The 16,960-nt window shown below is 32.6% G+C and overlaps 1 protein-coding gene across 2 annotated transcripts; it reads right to left on the reverse strand.

The window, feature by feature from the left end:
- Positions 1 to 1,767: 1,767 nt before the first annotated feature.
- ACTR6_1 (Actin- protein 6) lies at positions 1,768 to 15,657 on the reverse strand. Of its 2 annotated transcripts, XM_035729835.2 has the most exons (11): positions 15,605 to 15,657; positions 14,194 to 14,313; positions 14,032 to 14,149; positions 11,617 to 11,691; positions 11,452 to 11,578; positions 11,266 to 11,407; positions 11,140 to 11,196; positions 10,998 to 11,096; positions 9,740 to 10,102; positions 3,305 to 3,367; positions 1,779 to 1,995 (listed from the first exon to the last, which is right to left on the reverse strand). In XM_035729835.2, the coding sequence occupies exons 2-11, from the start codon at positions 14,268 to 14,270 to the stop codon at positions 1,860 to 1,862; spliced, it is 1,257 nt and encodes a 418-aa protein (XP_035585320.1). In that variant the 5' UTR covers positions 14,271 to 14,313; positions 15,605 to 15,657; the 3' UTR covers positions 1,779 to 1,859. The 2 variants fall into 2 exon arrangements, with proteins under 2 accessions (XP_051066566.1, XP_035585320.1); XM_051216016.1 differs by having other exon boundaries at positions 1,768 to 1,995; positions 11,140 to 11,407; positions 14,032 to 14,313.
- Between the last annotated feature and the right edge of the window lie 1,303 nt (positions 15,658 to 16,960).

The raw sequence follows: 16,960 nt of genomic DNA on the forward strand, positions 1-16,960 counted from the left end.
TTTCTTTTTTTTTAAAAAGGGAAAAAAATATTGTATTAATTATTAGTCAAGCCCACAGCATACTGTGAAATTTCGATTTTATACACTTACCATCTGGTACTATATGGATTACGATTTACACCTCTTTAACATAACCTTATTATTGTTGTGAATAATTATTCTATGCAAAAGATTGTTATGATTAAAATAATACATCACAATTTAATGGTACCTCGCATTAATTGGATTCTTCTTTGTATTAATGATACATGTAATATACATTATACAATAATAATTATCTCATACTTAGTAATTTTTAGTTCCTTAAGCGTAAAAGATAGAACAATTGAGAAAAATCAAGACCAAGTTAGTCATTTATCATGATTATTTTTAATTTATTAATTATTTCTTGTAAAATGACATTACAACATATTTTATATTTGTAATGTTTATTCAATTATTATATATTAGTGTTTCTGTAATCTTTTTCAATTTCTTTTTATTTGTTTGTATGGTCTTAATTTGTAATGTTCAATTGAAGGATTAATTAATAATTTTGATAAGTGATTATAATGAGATGCATTTAAGTGCAATAAGAGAAAATATTCACTTTTACTACTGTTAATTAATGCTGTATTACATTTTGTTATTCAAATTTTAATAATACAATTTCAAGAAGATATATTACAATGGACTGGACGGTATTTCTACTTCTAGCCCACTCCCATACTTTTCTTTGTAACAATCATTTCATTGTTAATCTTCTCCTTCCTTACGTATAGAATAATTATATTTGGTTGTCTTCCTTGTTTGTTTTTCTTCAAATTTCTACACTTGTCTTTTCTCATTTGTTCTATTTCTAAACAACATATGAGTGCTAATATTGCAATTTATGTACCAAATACATCAACGATATAATGTTTAATTCTCTTTATATGATCATTATTTGTTGTTTAACGAATAAACGTACAAATGTACAACAAACAACATGGAGCATTCGTTTGTTCACGCTGTAAGATAGATAAATCTGTACAATTTATACAACATAAAATAGATCAATTTGCCTACTAATGTTTTCTTACATTTACTTTTTTTTTTCTTTCAACGCTCAGTGGTTTATTTACACATGGCTGGTAAGTATAACAAGTATCTGTTTTCCCCGAGATAACCATAATTCTATTGTATCATATCATGATTTATAGAATGATCTCTGTCACTTATTTAATAATAATACGGACAGTCTTAATTGTTTAATTAATAATTTATAACTATAATTGCTGCATCATACATATATTTCAATTACTTTTCTGAAGAAAAGCTGTATGCAAACATTTGTCGTTTACTATTTTTAACTGATAGGATTCCTGCAAGTCACATCATTATTCTTACATTTTTTACCTGCTGCCACTACGACTACTATTCATTTATATTATTAGTGACTAGTTCGAAAATCCGAGAACTTTTTACACAACTGTTATCAAGGGATTATGCTATTTTCTTATGTTGTATGTACTATACTCAGAACTGATGTGTTTATACTTTCTCTCTCTCTCTCACTTAATGTACGCGCAAAACAGTACTTGCGTGATAATGTTTATTTTATTTGTGAAATATTACTTCTGTTTTCTTTCTTTTTCTTTCTAAATGAACAATGATATTCTTAGTTCTGTTTTATTTCTTTGAACTGGAATTTCTTAATTTCATTATAATTTTAAACAAACTTTCATTCGGTTTTGCTTAGCGAAATGGTTTACTACGAATACTGATGATTATGACACAAGAACGAAATGTGTTGTTACCATTATTATTCCTATATATATTGAATAAATTTATACATATTCTTTGTCTCATTGTACAAAAGCATAAATATTAATAGAAATTCAAGAAATAGGGAATCGTTTTTCACAATAACTAGATCCTTGCTCTTCATATTCTTTGCGCGTAACTAAGAAATGATTGAATGAATCTGAATTTTGACAAAACAAAACACCACCTTCCCAAGCGTAGGTTTGAGGACTAATGTTGGTGTAGAAAAACGAAAGTAGCAAAAAAAGAAACTGTTAAATACAGGCAATTATTGTGAAAAGGCACTAAACTTAACTAGTCATAACGTTCATCATAAAAAATATGTAACCTAGTGCACAAGAATGTTTACTGGGTTTGGTTTAACAATTAGTCGTTTTATCCAGTAAAAAAATGCACAGTATATTCACTGAGCCAAATGATACAAAGCTGAGGGTTCAAGTCTGTATTGGGAAACAAGTTATTTTGAAACCGAAGATACGTTAAAAGATATTAACCCGAAGCGAGAAATATTTTATGGATTACCTGACAACTTTTGACGACCAAAAAAACACAGCAAGTATTGTAGTCAGAATCAAAGTTTAGACAAGTTTATTTAAAACCACAGACAGGGTCAGATCTTAAAAATGTTTGTGATCATCCTTATCATCGCATTTCCCATCAGTACAATGAGTGGAGGTCTAGATAATGCAGTAAAAGTAAAGAACTGTAGGAAGAAAGACAAAGGAAAAAACATTTTAAAACAGGTGGATGGATCTAAGACAACGATTAGTTTTGAGCTGTATTTCGTTGATCCGAATGAGGAAACTTATACGACCCAGATTCATAGTGACTTGATGGGTTGATGCTACTTTTTGTTTTGGTCGTCCTAAACTTTCTTTCATTCTGTTCATATTTTAGCCAAAAATATTATGCTAGGGTATGAACTGGCTAGAAATATATAAAATATGTGAAAAACAACCCATTCAGCAGAGGCTAGTGGTCCCAACCGCACAGAAGTGCTTTAGAGATACATATTACAAAATAGTGCCTACTTCCCAACTTTAATAGTCACATCTCAGTCGTGAAATAACAAAACAAATATCTACCTAATAACTTGGTCGCTGATTACCAGACGTTCGAATAATCTTGACATGTAAATGGCTTAAAATGGAGAGAGATAAGCAAGCGCTTAGTGTTTAAACAAACAGTTCGCTAGCCACCACCATAAGTGACGAAGTCTCCGAAAGCAAATGAAACACCCTTTATCAGCACCTTCACTCAACAAGATTAATTTCTTGTTGTTGAGGGTGATTGAATTTCTTAGAAAGTGATGAATCTATAGTAAGTTGGAGGAAACAGGTATTTCTTTCAAAAGTATGTCTTCTGAGAAGTCCAATAAAAAGGAAGACTATAAATTCTCAACGAATACCACTCGAAGAAAACACTCCAAATAACATGTCATAGTCTTTGATACAATCAAAAAGCAGCTTTTGGAATTTATCTTAAAAATGAGAGTTAGTAGAAGAAAAATACAACTTACTTAGGGGGTTTAAAGACATTTACTGGAAGATCATCAGGTGCTTGAGTACGAATATCTCTTTGTCTGTAATAAAAATTTACAAAAGAATGTAAATCTAGTCGAAATAAGCAAATAGATAATACACATACATTATTGTCGTAAAGTTATCACTTATTCAACTAAAAACTTAGCAACTGTTTTTCGAATCTATATTCTTATATACCCACAGATATTATAAAATGAACTTTATAACTTCTGTACAATATAAAGATTCATGTGTGATAACAATTAATTATCTATTAGACAGATAAAATAATTTCTATCTGAAATAAAAGATAACTGTAATTAGTTGATCTAATTAAATTCAATTTAAACAAACAATTACATGATATTCTCAAAAGAAAGTAAACTAATAAGAATTATGGTTATATTGAATAAAATATGTAAAATCAAATTTAAACAAATAGCTCAAAATTCAGAAATTTCATGATCTAAAACCAACAAATAAAAACAAAAAATCAAATGAACATTTAATTTATTACACTTGTTGAAATCATGAGTCAATTGAAGCTAGAGACTGATAGGTCCTGGTTTCGAATCCCACGGGGTGCGGGATCGTGGATACGCACTGCCGAGGAGTCCCATACTAGGAAGAAACGGCCGTTCAGTGCTTCCAGGTTTTCCATGGTGGTCTAGCTTCGATTGATTCATGATTTCAACAAGTGAAATTTCTAAAAATCTTCACAAAACCCATTTTGATAATTTATTAGTTTGAAATTATGAACACATTACTACTTTATGAAAAGTTTATCATGATTTTCATTTGAAAAAACAAAACAAAACAAACAATTTTTGTTAGTAATGAATTTCTCGGACAACAAAAAAAAACAGTCTGAATGATTGACCTTATTCATTAATATTAACTTGATAAAATAAGGTTGTACAAATGATAGAAATACATGAAATTATTTAGACTAAACAAATTAATGAAATAAGGTAATAACAAATTAGTAATAATGGAGTTACATCTTAAAACTTGAACTTAATGTAACTTATTTATCAAATAGAAATTTGTTTTATGAATAGAAAAGTTAATAACACTACCTAACTGCTTAAACACTTGAGTAGATAAAAAGAAAATAGAACTTGGAATTTAATGGTAGAAAGTTAAATGATTCAATCTACTAAACCACACCCTTTGTATGTAAAATAATAACACTATAAGACATAAATTGTATGGAGTTGGTTTGGAACTGTAAAAGGATTGATTTAGGTAATTGGTAAAAGGTAACTAAGTCGTGTCCTTATGTAAAAAACAAACAGATGGGACCATTGTACAAACTAATATTGATAACCCCAACACAAGCAATAAAAAGAGGACATGTTAAGAAGAAATGAATTCATTCATTACAATTAATAGAGTTGATTATTACATTTCCACTAACTGTGTGCTTCAGTCAAGTTTCTTAAACCAATTCAATAATTCATGTTTGGTAGTATCGTATGGTCAATTTACAACTTCTCTCCAAAGTAAAAATTTGCCAGGTTTTACGTTGTGTATGAGACTATCAGTAAAAACAAGTTTGAATAAATAGATTTTAAGAACTTTCTGCAAATACAATTTCGGATATTTCATATATGGTGGGATATTAAGAGAAAATATGAATAGCTACTAGCTATGCTTCGCTACCTGCATTTCACAACTGCCTTTCTTTTCTAACGTCGGCTACTCCCCAAAAAACAAATCTTATGAAGAAGATTGATTGGTAGACACCAAAGAAGACTGATTCAACGAAACAGTACACGTGTACATTTACAATAACTCTACAAATAGGGTGAAAGATTAACACATCAAAAGAACTGAGAGGTAAATGGAAAACAGCATGTTATTATCACGTTGAAAATGAAATTCAGTCGGTCAGTTGGTCACGACGTAGGACCTGGTACGTATACGTATGTAGAAAGAGATGAAATTGTCAGTCCGAATCCCGAAATAGTAGAGGTAGTAACAATATCAGTGTTAACAGAAAAGATCAGGCATCGAAGGAAATATAGATTAGTGAAATAAGGAGAATTATGAGGAATTCAGAGGGTCCGAATCTAGATGAATTTTGTCTATGCATCTTTGTCCAGGTCAGAAACCAGCCTGGCTTTCTCGGGTTTATTCCTCACGAGCAGTAGTTAGACGTCGAAGTATTATTGAGGCTAACATTTTAGTTACTATATTAGTTAAACTGATTACTCTGTGATTGTCAAAAGAGGATATTTGTCTTTTCTTATAGACTGGGACGGTTAGGTATGAAGACCAGTCAGATGAGATTACTTTTAGTTCTCAGAGTTTAGCTAAGATCTCAGTTAATCTAACTGATAAAACTGGACCACTATCCGTAAAAATCTCAGGGGTTAGTTCATCAGGTCCTGCTGCTCACCCTCGCGTTAGATTGCTTATAGCCTTTTCAACCTCACTTAGAGTTGAAGAACTTATAGCAATTTGCTATTCAGGTTGCTTGAAGATATTGGGTAACTGAGGAACCAGTTGGACAAAAAATCTGAATGAAAAAACCCGTGAGAAAATTTGGACAGAGAAAAACAGAAATTCAAACCTACGAAATAGGTGTTTACTTGGAGATGAAACATTCTTAACATATGCAGAAAAATATATAAGAGAAATGTGATTATTATTATAGAAAGAGCACTATATAAAACAGAATCACCTTCGACTTGAATGACATAACATTGGCATAATTCAACCTCTTTGTTTGTACTAAACATTTGACTTATTTTCTTGTAGTATTTAGATTTATGTATCGTATATTATTATCGTTAATAGCTTTATTCAATATTATATATTTAGTACAATATAGAATTCTCAGCAGAAACTATTCCAACAAGTTTCCTTTTTTTAAAAAAAACCCGGATACATACATGTATAAATCAAGATTTTCTTCTTTTCAAAAGAAGTGACTTATCCTAAGTCATGAAATATCAGAAATTTTATTGGTTTATTTATCGTGATATTATAATACTATTATTTTATTACTACATTACATAAGTGAAAATGACATATTCTAATTTGTAGATATATTAGTGTCATGTGAAACGTTAACTCTATTTGTCGTTGTATACGAAATCAAAGTCTTAATTAATTTCAGTTATAAGGGAATATAAACAAGTTAACCGAATTTATTATAAAAAAAAAGAATTAATGACAAGTAAAGTGTTCGTAACACGCAACTAATATACAGAAACTGAATATGTCAATACATAGATAATTTAGAAGTATGTTCTTAACGTTTTTAAGATTAATCATCTATAATAATAATAATAATAATAATAATAATAATAATAATAATAATCATCCCAGATAGGATTTATAAAAGATAATGAGAACTGACTAATGTCGCTTTTCAAATAATAATAGTATATTTAATTAAAACTGTCTTGAGTAGTAAATGTTCGAAATATATTAGAAAAAAACAATATGTATGATTGCACGTACAATGAAGCAATAAACAAGTGAGAAACTCCAAACTAATATTGAAAGAAAAGATTAACTCGTACGGGGAAATTGTGTTATAATTTGAAAATGTATGACCGTATAAAATGATATTTACTATTTATATATTAGTATATCTTAAATAGATGGGATACATGAGTCTAATATTGGTTTCAATCGTAAAGGACAGTACTTATCAGTTGACGAGAAGTATCAACAAGAAACACCATGGTAAGAATGTCATGGAGCAATGTGTAGTGCTTTTCGTTCGAATTAAATTTGATTTTCTTCATAAATGGATAACAAAGAATAGACTTGAAGAAATTAGGTAGTAAACGCCAGTTATTTGTCTTTCGTGTTTCAGCAGTTTACATCTATGACATTCTTAAGGAATAGAGTTAAAACCCTATAAAGAGAATAGTAGTTTTTATGCCATTGGACTTAACACAACTGCGATCATAATCGACCTATCATTTAATCACAATTATCATATGTGTAAATGCCAGTAACTAGTTGGAAAATCCACAACTACCCTTTCAAAACCCAAAGAGCTTCAATATGATTAGTCACTAGTGATTAAGGTAACACTTACTTTCAGGGAGTATTTGTGTTGATTATTATTTTGGAATTCACCAGATATCTCATTATCTATTATTATACCTTTTTATTTGTAACCTTGGTTGGATGTCTGTGTTCTGTTCTTAAGTATTTGATTGACTTTGTCAAGGTATTCGAATTTTATTATACCACAATCAACGTGATGAACATAAGAGAGCAAAATGCAACGCACTACTTGTTTCATGAAGAATTTTCGGAGAAAGCTTATACGACCTATTTTGGTGAGTAGCGTCAAACTTAATACAACATGTTCGGATTACTTCATCGATCGATAGAAAAGTCACAAGGACTTTTTCTTTTACATAGGATATCAAACAGACTTAAATACAAACACACATACATACAAAACATTGTCGGACCTCACAAAAGGATAAACACAAATGTGCACACTTTGTCTACAACGTGTATTATGCACAAGCACACGTTGTATTGTTAGGTATTCATAGGTAATAAATTAACACACATGTCATAGAGAATACAACAAACCGGATGGATGTATACGTCAAATCATGAAGACCAAAAGAAAAATCACAACAGATATTTCTGCAAAAAATATACATATTCCATAAGTAATGGTTAAATGGAAGAAAAGAAGTTACTAATTGAAGATAAGACATTAAAGTGTGATTATTAGTGTTTGATTAATTTTATCAAACTAACAACTGATAAGAAAGGAAATTATTGTATTAATAACATGAAACTTATTAACTACTGCAAGTCATGAGCAGGTATAATTTGATCTAATACGAGACTCTGTAAATGAGCTTCAAAGATTGACTCACATCCCGGTTACATTATTAAACACAAAACAATTATATTTTTATATGTAAAAAAGTACATGCATATGTATTTGAGGGATAGTAATAGTAACCCGCTGCTACGAATAAACTAGAAGGACAGTTTCCCAGCAGCGAACACAGTGGTTGACATTTTAATGCTGAAAAACCAATGAGCCCTATTGAACTGATTAGTAACATTTGTGATCTATCTAAATAGTGAGAAATTTAGGGATATTATTTCTAGCTTAAAACATTAATATCGTTAATTCAATTTGAAATGGATTGGATAATCCCATTGTTGATATTTTTGACTAAAATCTAACCAGTCTTGGTTGGCATAAATGCATCCTGTACAAATGGCCTCCATATAGCCATTACAACACAAGTTGTTTTAGAATAGGACGTCATCGTGTTATCCAATTAGCTACTGAGTTTAAATAGCCACTTACTTGTGTTTGAGTCCCAGAGTGAACAATAATTCTAGGCTGCAGAGTAGGTTAATCTAAGTAAATGGAGCTCAATAAAAATTTTCAGCAGCAATAGAGTTTTAACACTAAGTTACGACTGAATATTAAAATCATGCTTATAACGCCGTCATAACACTTTAAATGTACTGTAATGAGCGAGAACACGAGTGGGGGTATCCAAATGTATTGGAATACAAAATTATAGAATCTCTTAGTAAAATCTGAGAACCATACAGTAATATTTCATTTACAAAATATCCACCAATTGTCTCAGACTTTGTTGTTTCTTGTTTCCATACCAATCACTCTTTGTTCTCGTTCTCTTCTCTTCGAGTTTCTCAACCTTCTGCTGCCGGGCATTCTACTTCGAGTGGTGATACATACTACTTATATATATCGACATCAGTAGCACATACACAGTATTAGCTATGTTTTACTTAAAAACCCGTTTACATGGTCGGTAGAAATCTGTTTATGGATATAAATTCAAGATTAAAACATAATGTCTTTTAGGGTATAAGTTATTCAGATTAAGAAACACATTTGGCTGAACTCGTCAGAGAATAAATCCAATCGGGAATTTATTTATTTAAGAGAAAATAAGTTTTTCTATTGAAGAAGAGTATCTGCAGTTGACTTTCATATATAAATGAAAGTAAACAGAACAAATAATCTTATCTAAAATATTTCCCATTAAATTGACTGTAATGCCTTTCAAGTTTAAATTTTGTATTGTCACAATCTGATTACATTGAGTAAACAGTTATCCAGTCCGATACAAAGGCCATCAAAAAAATATTTTAATACAAGATCATTTGGCTACTTAATTCGTGATTTAAGTAACTCATCAATATATTTGTAAAAATCGCCTATTTATGAGAACGAATTTCTTTAGTGAAGTTAAAATTTCCACCGAACTTTGAGAACAATGGTTTCATCTGGCTTTTGACAGCTGTAAATTTCATGAGTGTATACAGATAACAACATTAATTTTAGCACCATATCATATGTACCGTATGGAATGACGAAAAGCCATATTGATGACAATTTAGTAGAAAATTTACTTGAATTCGCATAAAACCTAATAAAGACTTACAATCGGTCAGCAAATCCTGGAAAACATGCATTACCACCCATAACCATAAAATTTGCCCAAGCTCCTGGCCTTACTGCAGCCGGTAATCGTTCACTCATTAAGTAATGGATAGCTTCTGTAAGCCCCATTTCTTGATAGCCCACATCAGATGGATGGAAAATCAGTTCAGGAACTGTAAAACGCTCATTATTCAAACGCAATACATATCCTTGCTGTGACAGATTGGAAGCTCGTTGTTCTGATTTATCTTTACCACTATTTTCAGAAGCCACCGCATTCGGATCACGAACATATCCACGGTGTACATCGACATAGTTTGGTAGTACATATTCTCTTAAAATGCTATTTGATTTTTGGTTCGATCTATGTAAAAAAAAAGTAAAGATAGACGAGAAACCTACTAACAAATATTGTTTGATAGTTTGGTAGCACTCAACAAAAATGGATAGGTGTGTAGCTATCTATCTACAGAACAAGGGATTATTATTCAATATAATGATCAACAGCATTTACACTGTCTTTTTTGGTTGCATATTCTAAAAAGATATTTTTATTGAACATCTTTCGTAATTATTTCAAATAAATGTAGGATTTTGTGAATTATAGGATGCTAAGCATTATAAGAAGTATCATTATATGCACTGTTTATATGATAAAACAAAATTAAATGAAAAATGAAATGATGTAATAGATCACACAAAAACACAACACTTAGGAAGCGTGAAGTCAAACAATGTTTCGTTTGCCTTTAATGAGGAAGGAAAAAAACAAAGTAGATTAAACTCCACTTCGTCAACGTGAAGAATCGGACCGAAAAGCTCAAAATAAAATCAGAGAATTGAGATGTTCTCAAATAGTAGTACGGTTTAATTGCCTTTTGTTCTATGGTTCATATGGAATAAGTATATCCTCAAACTTTTTAATAATTTTCACCAAACATGCTACGGGTTTATGGTATTAAATAAATGATCATACTAACAAATGAATATAATACTCAGAAGGTTGTGGTGACTAACCACGGAGAGCTTCACAATACCTGTGCACAATGAGGACTTTTGGGGTTAGCTGTACACATAGAAATGTCTTATACTTTAACCTTTTAATTAATGTGGAAGTGATCACTTTGAAATAAGAATCATGTAAAGATGGTGCATGGTACTAAAAATACAATAATTGACGAGAAACGAAATCCCCGCTATTCCTAAAAATGAAGCATACGGTACCACATTACAAACGACAATATTTTAAAAAGACTCACCGAGAAATATTCATATCTTGCCAAAAGTCAGTGGATACATAACATACATCTTCTTTGCACTGATTCATTATATATATCTCACTTCGAACATCCAAATGTCTATGGAGAGAAAATTATAGTCATAGTCAATTATAAAACTTACCTATAGGATACAGCTTCAATCAAACGATTTGTAAGAATTTTTCCACCTACTGTTAGCCTTGAATAGACAATTAAAAATAAGTTTTTTAAGGAAGACAATAGAAATCCTCATTGAAAAGGTAAATACCGTATGACGAAATCTTTCATAACAAATCCATCAGCCATGGGCACAATGTGCGTAAATGAGTATCCAGAGTCAATAACTATACAATATCTTGAAAGACGTTGAGCTGATTCACTTCTGTATTTGTAAGCGCTTAAAAATGCAGCTAAAAAATCAGTTAGATGTATATATCATCGGACTAACACTTACGATTTGTGCGGATCAAACCAGCCACTTGATAATCTTCAAAAAAGATTTCATTCATAGCTTCCTTAGTTGATGAAAAGTTGAAATACGGCTCAGTAACAATTAGATTATGATCAGATAAAGAATTTTGCTGGAAAAAAACATAATAAGAGGATAAAAACTACCTACAGAGTTTGTTTTAACTATGCTTTTAAGAGTTGTGTCCAAAATTTGACATTGAACCTCCCAGTTGTTAATATAGCCCTAAAAATAAAGAAATGTTCTGTATAAGTATATATTTAATGAATGGGGATTCTTCTAAAAAAGATATAGATTACGTCAAATCCTTTATAAATGATAAACATGCTACTATGTAGCCTTTAATAATGATGGAAAACAATAAGCGACTCTTGTAATAATTATAATCTAGTTTTACAGAGATGTTGTCCACACCCATAACTAAATAGGTGAATGGAGCGCGAACCAACTTGTGATCATAAGGGAACGTAAAATCGATGTTTAATTACACTGGAAAATAAACGCGAAATTTAGTTAAAATAAATACGTATATCCATGTAAAAACGTGAAATCGCTTTATAAATAAACACGAGCGCAACTATGAAAGTCAAATACAGTTATAAAAGCACGGGAATTTTACTCACTTTTGTTTATCAAATGATGAAAGTGAAATATATTTTGATCTACGGCTGATTTTAGCATTATGATGTATGTGGTAGCAAAGATATTTTCTAATAAGATGGACTGATTGACTTTTAAGCCATTTACCGGACATAATGGTGAAATTTAAGTCACTATATAACTAGTTATTTGAAGTATATCTGATGAAAACAAATTTATTGTTTTAAATGACGAAGAGCAGTAAAAACTACTGATAATAGGTACTTAAGATTAACTTGATGGAAACCAACAAGAGGTTTATGAACTGTCTCTACATCATAAGACCAGATATAAGTGGATTTTGTACATATATGGTGATTGTAAAACTCACATGCAGGACTAAATGATTCAATGTCTGTTGGTATAAAACTACTATTTGTTTAGGAAGTTTTGGAACTAATAACCACTTTTTTGGTAATATCACTGTTTAATCAGTCAGAACCAACGTAGAGACTGGCAAAAATATGAGTTTGTCAAGTTTCTCAAACAATATCAGCACAGTGAAGTGTAATTATTAAGGCAACTGCTGCAGAATTAGAGGCGGCGATAATAGAAAAGATTAGACGAACAAATTTCAAGAAGAATGAATCCGTGGAATAAAAGGTATAGAATAGCCTTTAAACTTTAAATGAAGACAAAGAGTAGGTGCATCTGTGCAACTGCTAATGACCTCGAATCTTTTCACTAAAAATCCCCAACCATTTGTTATGGTGATCAAGCGAACCCCATCCGGGTAGTCATCTACAAGGATAGCTCAAATTAGTAGTCAATTACTTCATGGGTTGATGCTATCTTGATTCAGGGGTCTCTAGCTTTCTACCAACCCACTCCTGCACCGGCTAACATTGTGCACTGAGGTAGATAGTGAATCGGTATACGTAATATATGTACCAACCATCTTAGTCAATGAAGATTCGTAACTTCATAAACCGATTTGTGGACTTACCTAGTACCCTATGCCTAAACCAAACACCGCTCATTTAATCGTCCCACGATATCAGAGTAATGTATCAAAAACACCAGTAAGCAAATACTAATAACCTACCAATATCCCCCATCTTTAAAGGCTATGTTACACAACCATAAAGCAGTACCGAGAAAACTACTGTGTAGTATACACACCCTTCTGACTGGTAGACGGACATCTCGCTTAAACCACAAAAGACGTAAGCTGATAAAAGCCGACTAGCCTCTGAATCCATGTCCGGATCTTATCAGACGTGATTAGTGTTGATGTTATGTATACTAGTACGTTTACGAAATTGAGACGAAGAAAAGCGAATGTCCGGCGCTTTGACTGGGTTGATGGACATGGAGTCCACCTAGGGGAGTTGGAAAATCCTGATTCCAAACCAATGGTACACATGGGCTCCTGTATCCTGAGGGAACAAATGGCATATGAACCAATCGTTGGTCACCGGCTACCATGGGACTGCATCTTCTTATGATGCTCCACTGCCTTGTGGATCAGATCTTTAGGTCGAAGGCTTCGGGTGTGGCCCCCTAAGGAAACCACCTGCTTCGGTTTGGCCACCCGAAGAGCATCACAGCCCTCACACAAATCAAGTGAGAGTTGTGTGGCGCATATGTGTCTGGTGCCCCCTTGTACCAAAATCTATGTGTTCAAATAAATAAATAAATAGTTTGTCATAATATAGGCATAAAACCACATTCTTTGTATAATGGGCAGAAATAACACTAGGATGAACAAATCAAACTAAGTGACGTCAGCTTATAGTTTATGAGCGAGTGGTGGAAGTAAACGGTTACATCTTTGGGTCTGGGATTCGTATGCCTATGGAAAAGCTACTTTTAGGCAACTAGTTATACGAACAAATGGTAGCATTTCGAGCTTAATAGAAAAAAACCCGGTCAACTAGGGGAGTAAATGAAGCATTTGACTAACAGGAACGTCACAATACTCACTTTTTTGAATGGCATGACACAAAATAAACTCGACAAATTATTGCATTGTTCTATTTCGTTTCCAACGAATGTACGACCACCAAGCGTTTTCGACTTAAAAATGGAATTATCGATAATTCTTTTGGAAAATAAGGACGATTCTACGGAAAAAGCAAAAATTACTTGGGATGAGGATCTGTAGAAAATCCAATTTTCAGTGATCCACCACCCATATCGAGTATCAATGTTGGTGATGCCATTATTGAAATGAATTAGAACATATATTTAAAGTTGTTGCACAAGCTAAAAAGGAATATAGAAGTGACGAACATAGAAATACAAACCAATATACTACCATTTTAAAGAGAAAAATGAACAAACCGCACAATATACACTTTACAAATAAGTGTTATGCAAACTACATTACTGCTTCTACATAGTTTTTAATGTGTTTTGATTTGCGAATAAATATCGTTCTGCTGTCTTATTTTCTCTCAGGTCCTGAATATAGTATCGTTCCACACATTTGACTCCCCTACAAAGTTGGTTCTTTTCCAGCTCTATACTTTACGCTTAGTTTATTATTTCCATTGTGCATCATTTTTCATCTTTGCCTTTAATTGCTTTAGTCTCGCCGTGTTGTAGTGAGTTGTGACAAGTTCGACGAATATAAATTATTCCCATGAATTATGAAATTTAAGACCGACTGAATTCGGTAGCATTTCTGTTTCAAAGCCTGATCTTACATCGCCTCTTCATCATAAATTCTATCAAAAAACCTAAAAAACGTTTAAATTGGTTTGCGCTGACGTAACATGACGAAAAGTGGTGTTATTACTAAAGATAAACCAAATGATTTGGTTAATTGTTCAGACCACGAAATGGAGGCTTAGCGTTATCGCTTGAAGTTTCAAAGATCTTGTTCTCGCAATAACTTCTCAAATGTGCCAAGTTAAAAGTCAAAATCACAAATCTCCAAACCTAAATCTTGTTACCATTAAAACCTAACAGATATCTAGGAAATTTTGGAGGGCTTTCCCCCATATTTCACCAGGCTTTGTGGAAACGTATGGATTTTTGTATGATTTTGAGGAAACCCCAAAATTCCCCAGGATTTTTCTACAATACGGAGATTAGGAAGTATCAATTTTGAAGGACCAGTGTTTACTGAATATCCTGATCTATGAAATATCCACTACAGTACAAAAAGTTGTGACTGTCGTAGGACGTACGCTAAGTGTTGATGCAGAGGGGATTGGTAATAAACAGTACCTGGTGATAAAGCGGTAGTCCGTATAAGTTTTGAAAATTCTGGCTAGTAAAGATACAAAAGTGACTTGGGAAAAAAATTCACGAGCGGGAATAATTATGCAGCATTTTGTGATGATTACCATCCACACAATTAATACGGTTGTGAAGTACTTATATATTAGGTGTTAGTTTCATGTGTTTCACGTCTGCTTTTCGAAAAACTTTCGGCTGTCACGAATATATGGTTATGTGACCGACCGATATATTATGTTATACTATCCTCACCACAGAAACATTTTTACAGTAGGATGAACTGGTATTTTGGGGAAATGTATAGACTAACCTTTTAAACACAGAACAAAGTAACGTAGCCTTCATGTTGACCGCAACATTCCAAGGCCCAATTTCTTTGAGCTCGCTTTTTGTTGTTTCGGTACGGTTCCAAGCATTTGGTTTTGTTTAATGAGTAGTAGTCTCGCCACTAAACTACACTAATTCTCGTCAGTTTGGTAGTTGTTTGTGAATTTGTATATCGTTTTATTTGATTGATTGTGCAGGGATTCAAGATACCAGTAGCTATCAAATTACCAGGAAGTTGATCTATCGGTTGCAACGTAAAAGATAATGAAATCAAAACTCGAACAATAAGAGGATATGATTCTTTAAATAAGCGAATAAATAGATAAAAAGGTCAATTCGTTGGTATTGAGGATAGTGTAAGGAGACCGAAGTGTAAGAACAAAATGTGGATGATAATAAGGAAGACGGAAAGTAGTTACTGATGTGTGACAGTGATAACAATCTTAAATTATGAGACGTGTATCAGGCACGGATGGTCTAAGAGTGACAGTAATCCATGGATGAGTACGTATTTATCAATTCACTTCTTGAAGCTGTCGAATGAGGGAGCTGGGTCACTTCGACTTGTACAGCATTCCAAGTAGGGGCGAATCTTCATAAAAAAAGGTGAGTGCGTACCTCAGTTTTCGTTCTGAGATGTGTAGGCTCTCATGGACTACCCCGAACAGCGTGGTGGTCATGTTCTGCTAGTATGTTGGTGTTGGTAGGCGTTGGAGAACTTAATTTGCTGAATGCCATTATTGAACCACCTCATATTCTCCTACAGCTCAATGAGGTTAATTCAAATTGTTGGAGCCTGTCTTTTCATGTTTTAGCCCCATCACCTACTGGTCGCCTGTCCCTGTACTTGACCTATGGGATTTAAGTCTTTTAAAGTGAGAGTATAAGAACTTTGTGGACTTCAAGGTAAGGCCGAGCGTACGTTTTAAACAGTGATAGAAAGAAATCTGAGATGATCACGTCGATTTGTCTTCAAATAGGTTAGAGAGTTACGTTGACCTCTGCTACATCCCGACATCACGTTCTGAGATGACAATCGGAAGCGTATTATTACAGCGGAAGTACGATCCTTGTGTCAAAGGAGAAAAAATGTTCATAATATGACATTTCGATGGACTAATATTTGACCATTAGAAATCTTAATCAAAGGAATCTCTTTTCAACGAATTTATTATCAAGCTGAACAATTTTTCCTATACATACGATTGTACAGCTTGATACCAAATCTGTTGAAAAGAGATCCCTTAGCTGGACTTTGTGTTTTTAATGTTTAAATGAGAATTTTATGCCTGTTGAAGAAATGCAAGGATCCCACGACGATGGGTTTCGATGTCACACC

Source organism: Schistosoma haematobium, chromosome 4 (assembly GCF_000699445.3).
Source record: "Schistosoma haematobium chromosome 4, whole genome shotgun sequence".
In the NCBI taxonomy this organism is placed as follows: domain Eukaryota; kingdom Metazoa; phylum Platyhelminthes; class Trematoda; order Strigeidida; family Schistosomatidae; genus Schistosoma; species Schistosoma haematobium.